A 14,530-nucleotide genomic window follows, 5' to 3' on the forward strand; every position below is an offset into this window, starting at 1 on the left:
ATCTCTCAAACTAAGATAATGGTGCCATTTCAGCCTTGTGTGGTGATGATCAGTGGGCAAAGTTTATAGGAATAAACAAGTTCCTTCTTTAAGCCTTTCCCTCGGGGTAATGTGACCCTGTTGCCGCTTTTCTGCATTGATCTGCTTGGCTTATGCCACTTGAAAGTAACCAGGTATGGAGGTTCCAGGTTCACTCTGTGGTATGCAAATGATTGGCACCCTCCAACCTTCAGAACAATGATGAAGCTGGCTTCTGGCTTGAAGTGAGCCTTGGCTGAGAATTTATTTCTTAGGAGACCCTCTGGCCTGGTTTACATATAAACATAAAAATGCAGTGTTTGAATAATTAGAAATGGGCAGGACAGATTTAAACCTTCTTTGATGCATGTGCAAGGCTGAGGCTCACGCCAGCTCGTTAAGGGAACAAGAATGGTTTATTAGCTCTGATCCAAGCCACTGTGATGTAACTGAATTAAATACTTCTGCAAACATTACCTGTAAAACCATTCCTTTTTAATGTAAGCTTTTGCAAAGTAACAATGACAGGTTTGTTCTGACAAAGCTGGTCTTAAAACTTCTCTGTGGGAAAATAACCTAAAGCGCTAACTTCTTTTCAAATTGAATTCCATAGGTTGACTATGTGATTAAGGAAGCAACTAATCTAGATAACTTGGCTCAGCTGTATGAAGGTTGGACAGCCTGGGTATGAACAGAAAGATAGCAGGTCAGTCTGGTTCAGCAAGGTCAGACATCCAGCAGAATCAACTCGGCCTCAGGCATCCATAGCAGCACCACGGTCGGTGGTGATGCCTTTCTGGGGCTTAATGTGAGGAAACCTAGGCCATCTCGGTGCACTGGGAAAGTGAGTCCTGCAGAGTAGCTGCACTCAGGGATACGCAAAACACACTGGCCTGGAACCCCCCAGGGTCAAGGGTGAAGGCTCACCGCCTGAGCAACACGGCTGTCTTTCTGCAACAGAAGAACTGCAAACGTGTCGGGGGGAAATAGTTGCAGGAAGGAAATTGGGGATGCCACAGACCGCAGAGCGATTTGCATCCCAGTTCCACCTGACCCTGTGGACAATCCAGGAAATACCGGACCCAAAAAAGGGGGCCGTGAAGAAATGGCAGCAAAGGAAGATTTGAGAGATTGAGTTTCTTGAGTCACTCTTGTTGCTTGGCAACAGCACTGGTTGAGTTGACCAGTTAGTGCAAAATTTAAAAAAAAAATGCTACATAAGATGAACTTCAGAAATGGACTGAAATGCAGAGCTGTACATCAGCCATGTTGGAAGAACCCTCTAAGAAGAGAGAGCCTTTGTCTTTTTTGTTTGTTCTTTCCCACTTCTGGTTTTTTCTTGTAGCATAGGTATATTTCCAGTACATTTTTATTTCAATCCTTGTATTTCACTGTTCAGTCAAATTAATATATTTTTTGGCAAACCAAATTTGCAAAAGCACAGGGAATGCTGAACATGTAAGCAACTAATTTTTAAGTTGGGTGATCAAATGCAGATGGGTTTTTTGTTTTAAAAGTGATTTTTGTGATTCTATCATGTACAGTCCCCCAGATTCACTGTGCATTTCAAAGTAATGACTCTTAACAGGCATTTGATTTCATGTGCACTTCCCTCTGCTTTGCAGTGTATGCTCCTTTTTGTAATTCCATCCTTTTCCTCCAAAGCTCATTCTATTGTGATTTGCTGTAGTTTCTTTTGTAAATGTAGCTACTCCAATGTAATCTTTACCTTTTACAAAAACATGATTACAGTATCCTAAGTAGACTTTTACAATTGTTGATGACAGAAAATCAATAAAGTGAAGTTCTAGTGGAGATAGTTTTATGCTGTTTGATTCACTGCAAATTTTGATTTTACGCTTGTAAATGTATAGCATTTCTGTTCAGTCTGGGGATTTAAAAATGCATATAAAGCTAAAATAGATTTTTCTGGTTTTTGCTTTGTTCAAGTGAAATTGTATAAAGATCTGTGTGGAGTTACTTTTCCATATGACTTCCAATAGATGGTATTCAGTAATGCATTCATAGTGAATTTCTCAGCAGGTTTTCCTAAATCTACCTTGCACTTTTGAATGGTGGGTGTGAGAGAAGTTGCTATTAAAATGGCACTTTAAACCAGTTGGATTCCATATGTCTTCAGTGTTTTACTTGCCTGTTAAGCTAAAATAAATAAAATGAGTAACTTATAAGCTTGTTTTAGCTTTGGCCAAGGAAGTAACAGGCTCTTTCCAGACTCATGCAAAATACAACTGACCTTTTTGCTGTTGTTATTAGAATTAACATCACTTGAATTTAAAGATCCAGATTGAACTTTTGGCGCTAAAAGCTCCCCTCTTTCCCCACCCTGCATCTATGTGTGAATTTAATGCATTAGTTATAAAAGCCATTAAATGAGGACAAATCAGGATTCCCATCCTATGCTTTTTCCTCTCTTTTGAGAATTTAAACACACACACACACGCTGAAACAGTAAGTTATTTACTCTTTAATACAGACAGCATGTCTAAGAAAAGGTTTAAGCCTTTGTTTAGAGGCACAGCTATCAAATATAAGTCAAGGCCCAGCACAAGGAATTATTCCAGTGTTTTATAATGTGGAAAAACATGGTTTCCTCAGAATATCTGATAAAGGGGGGGAGTTGATGCTGTTGATCTTCTACAGAGACCTAGCTCATAATCTTTCATTCTGATTACTTGGCACTACCTATACATTTACTAAGGTTGGTGAGTTAATGCATTCCAGTCCAGTACTCTCAAACCCTTTGCTATATATTGCAAGAGTAAGAAAAAGACACAAGTGAAATTCAGCTGACAAAACTTGACTATGCTTTTGTTTCAATTCCTATATGAAACATCCTTGATGAGCAGTCTACATCCAGATACAATTGGGATTAAAAAGCTTACATGTTTTATTTATCAGAAGTTGGGGATGGAGCAGGCAGGGTACACCTGCAATTCATGTATTATTATACTTCTGTCCAGAAATGAAAAGTGTATGGAGATGGGATCTTAACTGCATAATGTAATAAAGATTTAAAAATGTACTTACATTCTTTGTATGACATTCATTTGCTTTACTTTAACATTAAGACTGTTAGATCTTTCAAGAATTTGATCTGTAATCTCTGTATCAAACATACGTAACTTCACTATATTTTGGAAACGTCATTGCTTCATCCAGGGAATAAAAGTTGAAGGCTGAAAGCATTTTTGTCCAGGTACACTGCCCACAATCCTTATGAATGTGGGATGCACAATTGTAACTGGACATTCAAGACACCTCAATATCTTTTTGAATCTAAATTTAGATTTCTAGTTTGCATTTTGCATACTTTACCATTCTGAAGGAAGAATGTAGTGTGTAGTTCCATCTAGTATGTAGGCTAAATGGAAAGCAGAGCAGGTTAATGATGTCACAGCTATGAGTGGATTGCTAGAAACGGGAAACACAAGTGAAACTGAGGGCAGGGGAAGGGGGGCTCTCTGTCCAAACCATCATTCTAGTGGGTGATTAAACATTTAAAAAGCATAGTTGGATGCATTTCAAAGGGAAAATAAACAGGGCAACATCCTGTACCTAATTTGGGGCGCATGGGCTTTGGCAAAACCAACTCGACACAGGTCTATCTAGGCTGTAGACATTTGCTTCTTGTCAGTAGGTATCACTAGACTTCCCTCCCTTGTGATGTTTTCGGTCCCCCTCCCCTTGCAGTGCAAGTATGAGTGAGCACAATTAGTCACGGGTCTGTTAAGTTACACAATAAGGTTGAGAATCCTTTATCAGGCACATTGTGGTTGCAACATTCTTCAGAGTGGCCTTGTTTTGTACACTTGGCAGATCGCACATCTTTCTTGTTGCAGGGAGACGCAAGACTAATGCATGGCCGAGGCTCTGACCCTCCCCAGGCGCTTTTCTCCTGACGTGTCTATTGACCTTGCACCATGACCCGAGTGCCGAACACTTTATTTTCTTATAGAATCTTCACCGGACGGGTGCTCTCTCCAAAGCAGCTCATTAAATAAAAGACCTGGGTGGGGATTGCGGGCAGGGAAACGGACCAAAATGGCATCTTTTCTCTGCTCTCTGCATACCAAGCGTGCATCACATTTTTTTGTTGGCTTACAGTATCACCCAGACCAGGCAGAGTGGGTGCATGGTAGGGGTGGCTTTGCACCCACTCCAGAACCCATGGCTTGTTGCTGCTTTTTTCTGCCTAACCTTGTTTTAGGATGGTACCCTCATTTATTTCATTTGATGTGACTTGGATAAGAAATTGGCTGGCTTTGCCATCTGTAAACAAATCGTAGTAGCCATGGCTAACTTCCACACAGAAGAAAAGCTAAATGAACACATACTCTCTATGCGAATTTGTGTCCTGCAGGCCTAGCCCCCAAATCTCGAGTACCCAGCATTTCCCTGCGTTGGATATAACCTCAGAAAAGTTACTTGCTGGGGAAAAACCAGTATTACTGACCTTTACTGGGGTACGGCAGAAGGTGCTCTGTCCCGTAAACATTAAGGGCTTTCCTACTTGGGCAGCCTTTATATCTTCATTAGGGTTATAGCCCAGGTTGGGCCCTGCCTGCAAGACCCCTAAGGCGGCTAATGTGCTCCTCCACATTTCATCCACACAACAGCCCTGGGAGGTAGGCTGGCCCAGAGCCGCCCGCTCAGCTTGATGGCCGAGCGGCGGACGAGAATCTGCACCTTCTCGAACCGTATTCCGACACTCTAACCACTGCCCCACATTGCTTCTCTGCGCTAAACTTACATGACAGCAAGGCCTACAAATCCCAGCATACCACAGCCAGCACGTCTGCCTGGAGCATGCTGGGGGTTGTAGGCCTTTTCCTATCGAAGCTGCCATAGGCTTTCCCTCAGCCGCTCCCCCCCCCCCCCCGTCTGCCACCCACCACCCCGCAAAAACCGCTCGAGCAGCAAGAACGCGCTCGCTCCCAGCGTTCCTTCGCCTCCCCCTTCGCGCGCTCAGGACTTGAGCAACAGCAAGGAGAGGCGGTGACGGTGGCGATTGGTCCGCGTTCGAATCAGAGGCGCGGTGAGCACCATCGATTGGAGGGCTCGCGGGCGGGCTTTGGTCCCTGCCGTCCAATAGAAAACGAAAAGCGAGTGGGCAGAGCGGCGGCGCGTGCATAAAAGGAACGAGGGGCGGTGCGGGCGGAGAGGCGGTGCTTGGGCGTGGCGTCGGAGGGGACGGTGCGCCCCGCGGGCACGAGCTTCTTGGGCCGCACAAAATGGCGGACGGCGACAATAGGAGCACCAACCAGCTGGTGGGTGCGAGCGCCGAGGCGCACCTGGGTGGCGGGGCTGCGCGCCTCGGCTGTGGAGCGGCGCCGGTGGGGCGGCTCTTCGGGCCCAGTGCCCCGGCAGCGCGAGAAGTGTCGTGCGGGCGGCATGGGGGGGGGGGCTTTTCCTGTCAGGTCACCTGCCCCTTGTGTGCGCTTGCTGCGGGGGAGGGCGATCTTCTTCCCCGATTCCACCCCTTGGTCCCGGGCGGCGCCGGCTGAGGGGGGAAAGCCACTCGTGGGCTGTCCTGGCCTCTCCGTGGGGGGAGAGCGGCTGCGGGGAGCGCTGCGGCGCCCTTGGGGGCTGGCCGGGCGTTAGTGGCGGTTTGGGGTGGGGGAGGCCGCCTGATCCGCGCGTGTGAGCGCGTCCGGGCACACGCGTCGGTCAGTTAGAGTATATCGGGGTGACGTGCTCGTTGTCTTTGAGTGTCCGTATAGAAACGGGCCGGTGCACCTCCGTATGGGCATGTCCATGCCGTGGTGGAAGCACGACTCGCTTTTCTTACAGAAAGGCTGTTCTGTGGACGCTTCTGCAGCCGTTCGTCCGTTAGTGCTTGAGGTGCCGCAACGCCCGGGGGGTGTGCGTGTCCCTGCTGAGCCGGGCTAACGCGGCGATCGCGCTGGGACTTGCAGGGCAAGGCATGCCTCCATCGGCATCCTAGACATGGTCACTCAGAAGAAAGGCATTGGGGCAGTGCATGGGGTGGTGAGCGAGAAAGAGAATGTGTGAGAGCAGGAAAAACAGATGATCTGATGGCAGCGCTTTCTGCAAAATAAGCGTGGAGTAGGAATCTGTGTGTATAGGTAATCCTGCGGACAAAATATCTTATGCATGCTGTAATTGCTTTCTGTAGCTGTTGCCCTTGTGGAAGTGTTGGTCACCTCTCACCACCAAGCAAATTTTCTAGCTAAGCTTCCTTGAAAAAGTGCTTGCATTCAATTTTTCTTTTCTTCCAGCAGATATCTGCATTATCACCTTCCTCTTTTAGAGTTAGGAAAACTATGGGGGTGGGGAGAAATGCACTGGATTTGGCTGTCAGATGAGTTGCAGTGTTTTAGGGCGGCTGACATGGCTAATGAGCAATGTGGGGCTAATTACAGTGTACTTGATGTGTGACTTTCTTTTTAATTTGAAGTGTGGATCAGTAGCATCCATTCTGGCCACTAGATTCCCCCTCCTTGCGTGCCTTGTGTGTGCTACAAATTGGTTAGTGAACATTTTCGTTGCTGCTGTTTTTCCAAGTTTGTTTTCTTTGTCCTGAGGACTTAAGGGCAAAATCTTCATGACTGGCCCAATACCCTAGGCTGGGTAAGTTATTTTGGTTGCAGAAAATACCGTGAGAGCTTCTCCTTGGGAGAAAAAATGCAGCAATAATGGAGACAACAATTTTCTGCCCTTCAGTGTCCCTCCTCACTCGGGCCTGACTGGGGGTGAAGAAACTGCCCTTTATTTTTATCACAGTCTTATGGGGACAGTGTGGATAAGTGCAGCTGACGCAAGAGCGCTCCCTGACTTTCATAGCCAAGCAGGCATTTACACTGAGTTAGAAGAACAATTCCAATTTTCTTCTGATCTTGCTCTTTCAAAAAGGCATGCTTGAAGAGTTTGCACAGTGCTACATTTACTCCCAAAGAGAATTGACTAAGAACCAGGCTTTATTAGCTACGACACCCATCACTTGCTGAACTGAAGAGCAGCGATATAAATTGAAACTAAGAAAAAAACTAAAGTTTGCAGGGTTTTCTGTGACCACATCTTTTTTTTTCTGCTCATCATATTTTCACCTCTGACTTGACTATTTTTCCTAATTACAAGTATATGTTTTTTAATTGTAACAGAAACAAAATATAATATACACATGCAAAGCAGAACATTGAAAGAAGCCATAATTGTAGCCTGCAAAGATCTTGCATAATATTTAATGTTCAGAAAAATAAATAAAAATTTATTAACACCCTTGCCTCTGTTAAATTGATCGCATTTTCTTCAAGTTTTTTGGAAAAATCTAACAAAATGATCAAACCTGGTATTGGAACAGGTCCAAGAGGTTAATGAGTTATCAGCAATAAAGGGAAAGGAGGAGGGACTTTTAAAATAGGGTCCAGAGTCAGCCTTCCATGAATAGCAGGCCTCGTTCCATATGCAGAAGGGACTGAGCTATCAGCTGCAGTGCCACTTGGCGGAAAGGCTGTTCTGAATGATCTGGTAATTTTCCCCCTACAGCTCCTCTGCCATCTTGCACAATGTCCTGGAAAGTCCCCAAATCTAAGAGCAGCTTTTCAGGGGTACAACCAGGAAGAACTGGCTAAATGTTGGCTAAATATAGCCATTATCCTGGTTTAGGATAAATCTTGTTAAGGTATTACGTAGCAGTCATAATTTATATTTTTAAAAGATTTTTAAAATTTTTGGTTAATTTATGATACTACTTTGTTGAATGTATATTGCTCAGGAAGTCCTGTTTGGTACTGTTGTGTGTGGTCTTACAAGCTAAACAAATGAATATTGTCCCCCACCCATCTTTTAGTGGGAACATTTCAAGAGTAAAATGTATCTGGGTCTTAACATATCTAGCATAGTATAACCAATCCATTTACCTGGTTGGGGCTAACAGCATTTTGTCACTTAAAAGTTCACTTCTAATTAGAAAAGAAACTAATTAGTTGGATAATATAGCTGTTAACATAAATGAGATTTCACTATTTGCAGAAAGATATCCTTTATACCCCATAAAGTCTCTGCATTGTGTAAATGTTTTCTGCCTGTTGCGGGTGCATATCTTAATTCTTTATGTTCACAGGCTGCAGAAACAGCTGGCTTGGAAGAGCAGCTGCAAGGATGGGGTGAAGTGATTCTGGTGACAGACAAAATCCTGCGCTGGGAAAAACCATGGTTTCCACCTGCCATGATCACTGTAGTTTCCTCCATTTTTCTGTAAGCTGCAATTTGATACCTTAATATTTTCTTCTAGGATGCTTTACAGTGTAATTGGAACTATTGTACTGTATGAAAGATACAAGGAATGCTTTATGTAGATAAATACAGTGAACCTCTAGAAAGCAATATTTATTTATTATTTATTATTTATTTATTAAAACATTTTTATGCCACCCCATTCGCTGAAGCCTCGGGGCGGCTTACAACAGTAAGTTAAAACCACATAAATTAAAATATACACATTAGAATAATAATAATTTAAAATATACATATACATATATGTATATATACACACACGAAATAAAATAAGTTCTCAATAGTATGAGAAATGTCAGGGGCGGCTTGTAGTCACCCTGTTCAAAGCAGGTATCTATTGATTGGGATTAAGGATTGGAACTAAAATGTTTGCCTTTAATTTTTAAAAAAGAAATTGGTGCTAAAAATTTACATTACTGTGTATTTAAAGCTCATTTACCCTGATCTTGGGCCCAAAAGGCTTCCAGAACAGCTTTTGGATGTCAGTAAATCATGCTGTCTGTAAGGTATGATGCACAAAGGGGGGCAGATGGGGAAGGGAGAAGGGAGAAAGTAAGCTCAGGCACTAGGTTTTAAGTTAGTTATCATAACCAGTTCTGGTGAAGCTGACAGTTCACGGAAACATTTCTAGTGTTCTGACAGAATGGCTGCTGCTGGGTGGCAGTTGTGGGGTGCCAAAGGCATCTCATCTTTCAGAGGTGATGGAGTGGCCCTGCTTGCTTTCACTTTCTGCTCTGTAGCTGCATAGAATAGTATTGCTAAATGACAGCTGAGGGAGAGGCAGAGTCTGGTATGGCCCTGCTTTCCTTCTCTCTCTCTGCTCTGCATAACAGGGCTGCTGGCCAGGTAACAGTTGGGGAGAGCTTAAACGCAGCCATTCACTCAGCAGAAACAGTGGGACAGAATGCATGACTAACTTCAGGAGTTAGCAAGACTAGGTGTATCTTCCACCTAGCCTTGTGCAAAAAGTGAGGCTAATGCTTAAGGGTCAGCTATTAAGAAAGACTGGTATGTCAGCAATATGAAAACGAAGTTCTTAATGTAAGAAATTATCTGTTTATCTGTTCCTAAATTCCACCAGAACTATAAGTACTAGGACATGATGAAGTATATTCATTTAGATGATTAGAATATATAAATTAGGTAATCTAAGAACTTGACAACAGTTCCCAAACTTAGCATTTGACCTTGAATAGTCCCAGCCCCTCTTCCTGTACCAATGTGATATAATTGCTTGATTGAATTAATGTATGTAAATTATTTAGAAGCCATGGGAAAACTAGTTAAACTTGTCTTCCACAATGTTAACACACCCCACTCCTGATGACTACCATAGTTGCTGTTTAAATTTAAGCATTTAAAATTTAATCACAGTTAAGACATTTGGTTGGACCCCCTTGACATTACGTACCTGTAATGTGTTTGCTTCTTCAGGATTAGAAGATAGATCAGAATAATTACATTTTCTAAAGAGCAGCACTGTTAAGGTATTACACTGTTCAGTCTTGTTCAGCCTGAGTGGTGGGGCCCTTTTAGCCCAGTCTCCCTCCCTGCTACTAGAAATGTGGTCTCCACATGTCGCTTTATATCCCCCATCCTGGTGCCCTCCAGTTTTTTTATTGTTTTGTAAAAAGCACCCATCATGGTCACTCATCACAGGCAGTAACTATGCTGCTGTGATTACCATAGGTTCTAGCTTTCTGTGCAAGTTGATGGTTAGTTGATGTATTCTTCAGGACTTAAATCTGTGCTCGCTTTCACTTTCATTCTTTTTCTTCTCCCAGCTCTCTTTCAAACTCCCTTTTCCTCTGTTTCTGTACCGGTGAGGTAAAGTTTCTACTGAAGGACTAAATCAGAGTGATCCAAGAACACAATCATTTTATAATTGATTTGTAATGCAACTCTTACTTCTTAGGACAGCCTGATTATCCTGATTTTTCCTGTAAATATGTAATAGCATGTTCCTGTGCATGTCTAGGCAGATATAATCCCTGTAACTCCCAGCGTGCCCTAGGAGAGAGTTGTACAACTCATTTCTGTCTAAACATGCCCAAGATCACACACTAATTCTAGTACTATCCATGCAACAACTTTGCTTCTTTTCCCAACAGGATGATATACTACTTGGACCCATCTGTTCTTTCAGGTGTTTCTTGCTTTGTCATGTTGCTTTGTTTGGCTGACTACCTTGTACCTGCTCTTGCACCTAGAATTTTTGGCTCCAGTAAATGGTAGGTATGAGGACTAAAGCCACTGGGTTTTTTTAATTTTATCTCAGTGTAAAAACTAGTAATAGAATCACTCCTGCAACGTTCTGAGAGATGGCCTGAAATATTACAGTTTAATAAAACACAGGGTTATAGTTCATGATTATTAATTGTTCAAAATATCTGGTAATTCACAGTGTGTACCATCTGCAAGTGAATGCAACTTTTACTCTATTAAAATGTTGAACAAATTTATGAAACCACTGCTAATCTTAATTATAGATGGAGAAAAATATATAATGTGCATGATATATATTGTGTATATACAATATGTATCTCCTCAATCCTCTGTCTATGCTATCTGTAACAGGGTTAAATCAACTATATGTACACTTGAAGGAGGCAAACACTGTATCAAGAAGTTGATGAAGGGAGGTGGAAAGAATGCCTTTTTGAAAGTGTATAATGTCAAGTATGCAATTTCAGAAGATGAAATGTGATGATTTGTTTGAAATATTTTCTTTAAAGGACTACTGAACAACAGCAACGATTCCATGAAATCTGTAGCAACCTGGTAAAAACAAGGCGCAGGATTGTTGGTTGGTGGAAACGTCTCTTCACATTTAAGGAGGAAAAACCTAAAATGGTAATTTAACTGGTTCTGTGAATGTTTTAGCTTTATTGCAAATATATTGCTTCATAAGACCATACTGCCTTATATGTATTTTAAAAAGCTTTCAATTGCTAAAATGAAATTATGTGATTGTCTTAATAGATTTTTTTAAAAACATGCTAGCTCTGACTAAAGATTATGAATTGCACTGGCAGTTACGGTTTTTTGAATTGCAGACTTTAGAAAGTGCACACCACCCCGCTTGACTTCTTTGTATGGTAGAACATAGATGTGGGGATTTGACTTAGTTCCTCTTCCCACCCTGGAACAAAATGACTAAGTAGCTCTCTGTTCTCTTTTCTAGTATTTTATGACCATGCTGTGTTCATTAGCTGTGATTGCCTGGATAGGACAGCAAGTTCACAACCTCTTCCTCACCTATCTTATTGGTAAGCAGTGTATAAAGTGACAGTGGAGAGCAATGTTTTTTCCAATAAATTAGATGACATTTAAATAGCATATCTGATGGTAACATGTTCTTAATTTTTCTTCAAGTGAACTGCTTCTTGTTGTTTCCTGGATTAAACAAGCATGGAATAATTTCAAAGTATGCTGGAATGGCAAGAAGGGAGGTCAACAAACTCCTCAAGCAAAAGGAGAAGAAAAATGAATGAAGCTTTACTTGCTATTTCGCTCCATAGCATAACTTGTGTTCTGGGAACAATTCAGTGAATTATTGTATGTTTAAAAGTATAGCAGTGCTTAATTTTGGTCATTGCCTTTTAACTTTAAATGGCCACCTCTTCTGCTGTTTAAATAGGAACACTGTGGTGTCTGAATCACACCATAGTGCTGTCTGCTAACATGGACAGTATTTTACATTGAGCATAACTAGGAACCTCATAGTATAAGGTTGTTGAGTAATGGTGGTGGTAAACTGATGACATTTGTGTGAAAATGTTCTTTGTTACTGTTTTTGGTGGAAAGGCACCAGCTAAAATTCTTCATTTCTGTTAAGTATTTTGAGGCTCACTGGGCTGTCTAGATCTACTTCATGATACCCTTCAAATTTGACTATTAAAATGTCTTAGGAAGTTGTGGCAATAGTTTGAATAAACATGGCCCCTGAACTCCAACATTGCATCCAAGTTGTCTCTAACTCTGTAGTACAGCTTATTGCACTGAAGCTATGGGAAGCTGAAGTCAGCATGCACAGTCAGTGAATGTTCTTGTTTCTATTATTTAAATTGCTGTAGTTCTGATGTGCAAATGGGTCTTTAATTTTTTAAATGTGGTATGTATTCAAAATCATGGTAAATATTTGATGCACCTGTCTTGTCAACATGTCTGTCTTAGGAGTTATTTGTGTTCTTAATTCTATTGTTTTTACTACTAAACATAAGTAAAAGTTGTAACTTGTTAAAAAGCTAGGCATCTTAAATGTGGGTTTTAAAGTCACACATCGGTCTTATTTGCAAATGGATGAACAGTGTTATTATCAGCTTGAAAATATAGACTTCGGAAACCTTGAAGTTTGGTTTTTTTCATTACCTTTATTTGCTTAGTAAAAAGTGTAGCGAGAGGCTTGGTCCTTACATTACTGCCATACAGACAGTAGCTCTGCCTCATTCTAATCTTACCAAACTAAATTTCTGACAGTTTTCTACTTTTTTCTGGGGGGGAAGAAGAGACAATTTAACTAGTCTGTCTTTATCTTGCCAATAATGACTGAAAAGGCTATAATCACTGCTAGCAAAGAATGGAATGTGGTCCAATTATACCTGCACAGAACTAAAAGGGATGCATAATTGTAATCGAGTGGTGGCAAAACAGAGGACTGGCCTATATTAAAGTAACTTTTTTCCCATCTGCTAAAACATATCTAAAAATGATGATTCTCTCCCCCATGGCAAGCTTCCACTTTAAAATGGCAGCATTAGGCTTTATTTGGAAAGACAGTAAGAGCAAAACTTGCCAAAACATTCTGGAGTTCCTACCCCAGCCCCTCACACAATTACTTGCTGAATTCATTCAGTTTTATCCTTTCATTGTGGAGTATGGGCAGCCACACAAAGGCAAGGTTCTTCAGGCTACTTATTGGCATAACGCCATATTTAAGGATGCCCATGGAGTAACAGATCCTTTTTGTGACAGTTGGACTTGATCAAGATTCTGGTTTTTCAAAACCAAAGGAACACCAATTTCAGACTCATTAGATCCACCTCACTACTACCTTACTTCATGAGGTGCCATACCTTGAAGCCTGCCGATTGCTGGAATGGCTGGTTACTCCTGGAGGTTCAGGTAATAACACAGAGAAAGCCATCCACTGCATGTCCTACCGCTCACCATTCCTTAGGGCAGTTGTTGGACTTTTGTTTAAACATGCATAGGACAGTGTCCTATGCGTGTTTATTACAAGAACCACTCCATCACAGCTCCTTCAGTCAATGTTTCAGTATAGCAATGTGGTATCATTGCGGCGAGCTGTCATTTTTCTATTTCAGAACACACTTTCAGTTGGACATTAATGTAACAAGTATCCTGCAGTGGTAATTTTATCGTTGCCAAGTAGCAGTGGGAGTTATGTAGTGATCCATGTGTCCTGCAGTTACACGTATTAGCGACAGAGCATGCACTGAAGAGAAAGTAACATCCATGAAATTCAGAAACAGCTTTGGAATTCTTTAATAACTAAGCAGGACTTACTGGAACTAGTATTCTCAAAAACACCGTCTCCCTTTCTCATCCTCCCACTCCGTTTTGTTATCTATATTTTAGACAGGATACTTAAATCCAATTACTGGACTTCAGAGAAATGCTGTGTCATGTGAGGAAAATAATGCTATAATGGAAATGTATATGGGGTGTAATGGTAGATGAAGACACTGTTGCAGGGAGGGGGAATCGGTTTCATGTACTTGCCTTTTTGGTCAGAATTGCTGTTTTCATTTTGATTGCATTGATGTGTAATACAAATGGATGATAAATGTATACCTAGAAAGCTAAAATAAAAAAAGACTGACATCTTACTGAGTGTGTATCCATCTTCCTATGTTCTTTTTTTACTCTAACAAGGGAAAATGAGCTAGCAAAATATGAGCCTACCAGCAATGCCCTAATGCTGTCATTGAGGTTTTGAGGCATCTCTCAGGTTAGATTTTGTATCACATCCCATTTTAAACTGCATATTGTCTGTTGGGAGAAGTTTCATTGAAAATGCTTCCTGCATCAGTGCTGGAGGCTGAATTCTTTTCCACATCTGATTGAGACTTCATTTTCCCTTTGCAGGGATGTGGGTTGTAGTCGCCCTCAAGTTAGCAAGGCTGTTACACCTTACATGCTACACAGCCGACAGAGGAGCTATGTTGTTAGTCCTTTCACTAATTGTGTGGGTTGAGAAGTAGCCTTTTCT

At 41.7% G+C, this 14,530-nt stretch overlaps 2 protein-coding genes across 3 annotated transcripts in view; both read left to right on the forward strand.

Annotated features, from left to right (window-relative positions):
* The window catches only part of SMG1 (SMG1 nonsense mediated mRNA decay associated PI3K related kinase), a 75,347-nt gene extending 72,286 nt beyond the window's left edge, over positions 1 to 3,061 (forward strand). For both annotated transcript variants that reach the window (XM_044433855.1, XM_044433856.1), the window contains exon 62: positions 632 to 3,061. In XM_044433855.1, coding sequence (XP_044289790.1) covers positions 632 to 709 — 78 coding nt within the window. In that variant the 3' untranslated portion in view covers positions 710 to 3,061. The remainder of the gene's footprint in view (positions 1 to 631) is intronic.
* A 2,143-nt stretch (positions 3,062 to 5,204) lies between these two features.
* On the forward strand, positions 5,205 to 14,147 carry ARL6IP1 (ADP ribosylation factor like GTPase 6 interacting protein 1). Its single transcript, XM_044433619.1, has 6 exons — positions 5,205 to 5,306; positions 8,123 to 8,256; positions 10,407 to 10,526; positions 11,031 to 11,148; positions 11,480 to 11,564; positions 11,671 to 14,147. Exons 1-6 carry the CDS (start codon positions 5,271 to 5,273, stop codon positions 11,787 to 11,789), a joined length of 612 nt encoding a protein of 203 aa, XP_044289554.1. The 5' UTR covers positions 5,205 to 5,270; the 3' UTR covers positions 11,790 to 14,147.
* Positions 14,148 to 14,530: the final 383 nt, after the last annotated feature.

This window comes from Varanus komodoensis, unplaced genomic scaffold (assembly GCF_004798865.1).
Source record: "Varanus komodoensis strain SLA01 unplaced genomic scaffold, ASM479886v1 scaffold26, whole genome shotgun sequence".
NCBI classification, from domain to species: Eukaryota; Metazoa; Chordata; class Lepidosauria; order Squamata; family Varanidae; genus Varanus; species Varanus komodoensis.

Excerpts from the sequence above, each read along its gene's own strand:
- ARL6IP1 (XM_044433619.1), top strand. The coding sequence starts at position 5,271 with ATGGCGGACGGCGACAATAGGAGCACCAACCAGCTG. Across the intron at positions 8,257-10,406 it reads GTAGTTTCCTCCATTTTTCT|GATGATATACTACTTGGACC; the intron begins GTAAGCTGCAAT and ends TTTTCCCAACAG. Across the intron at positions 10,527-11,030 it reads ATTTTTGGCTCCAGTAAATG|GACTACTGAACAACAGCAAC; the intron begins GTAGGTATGAGG and ends TTTTCTTTAAAG.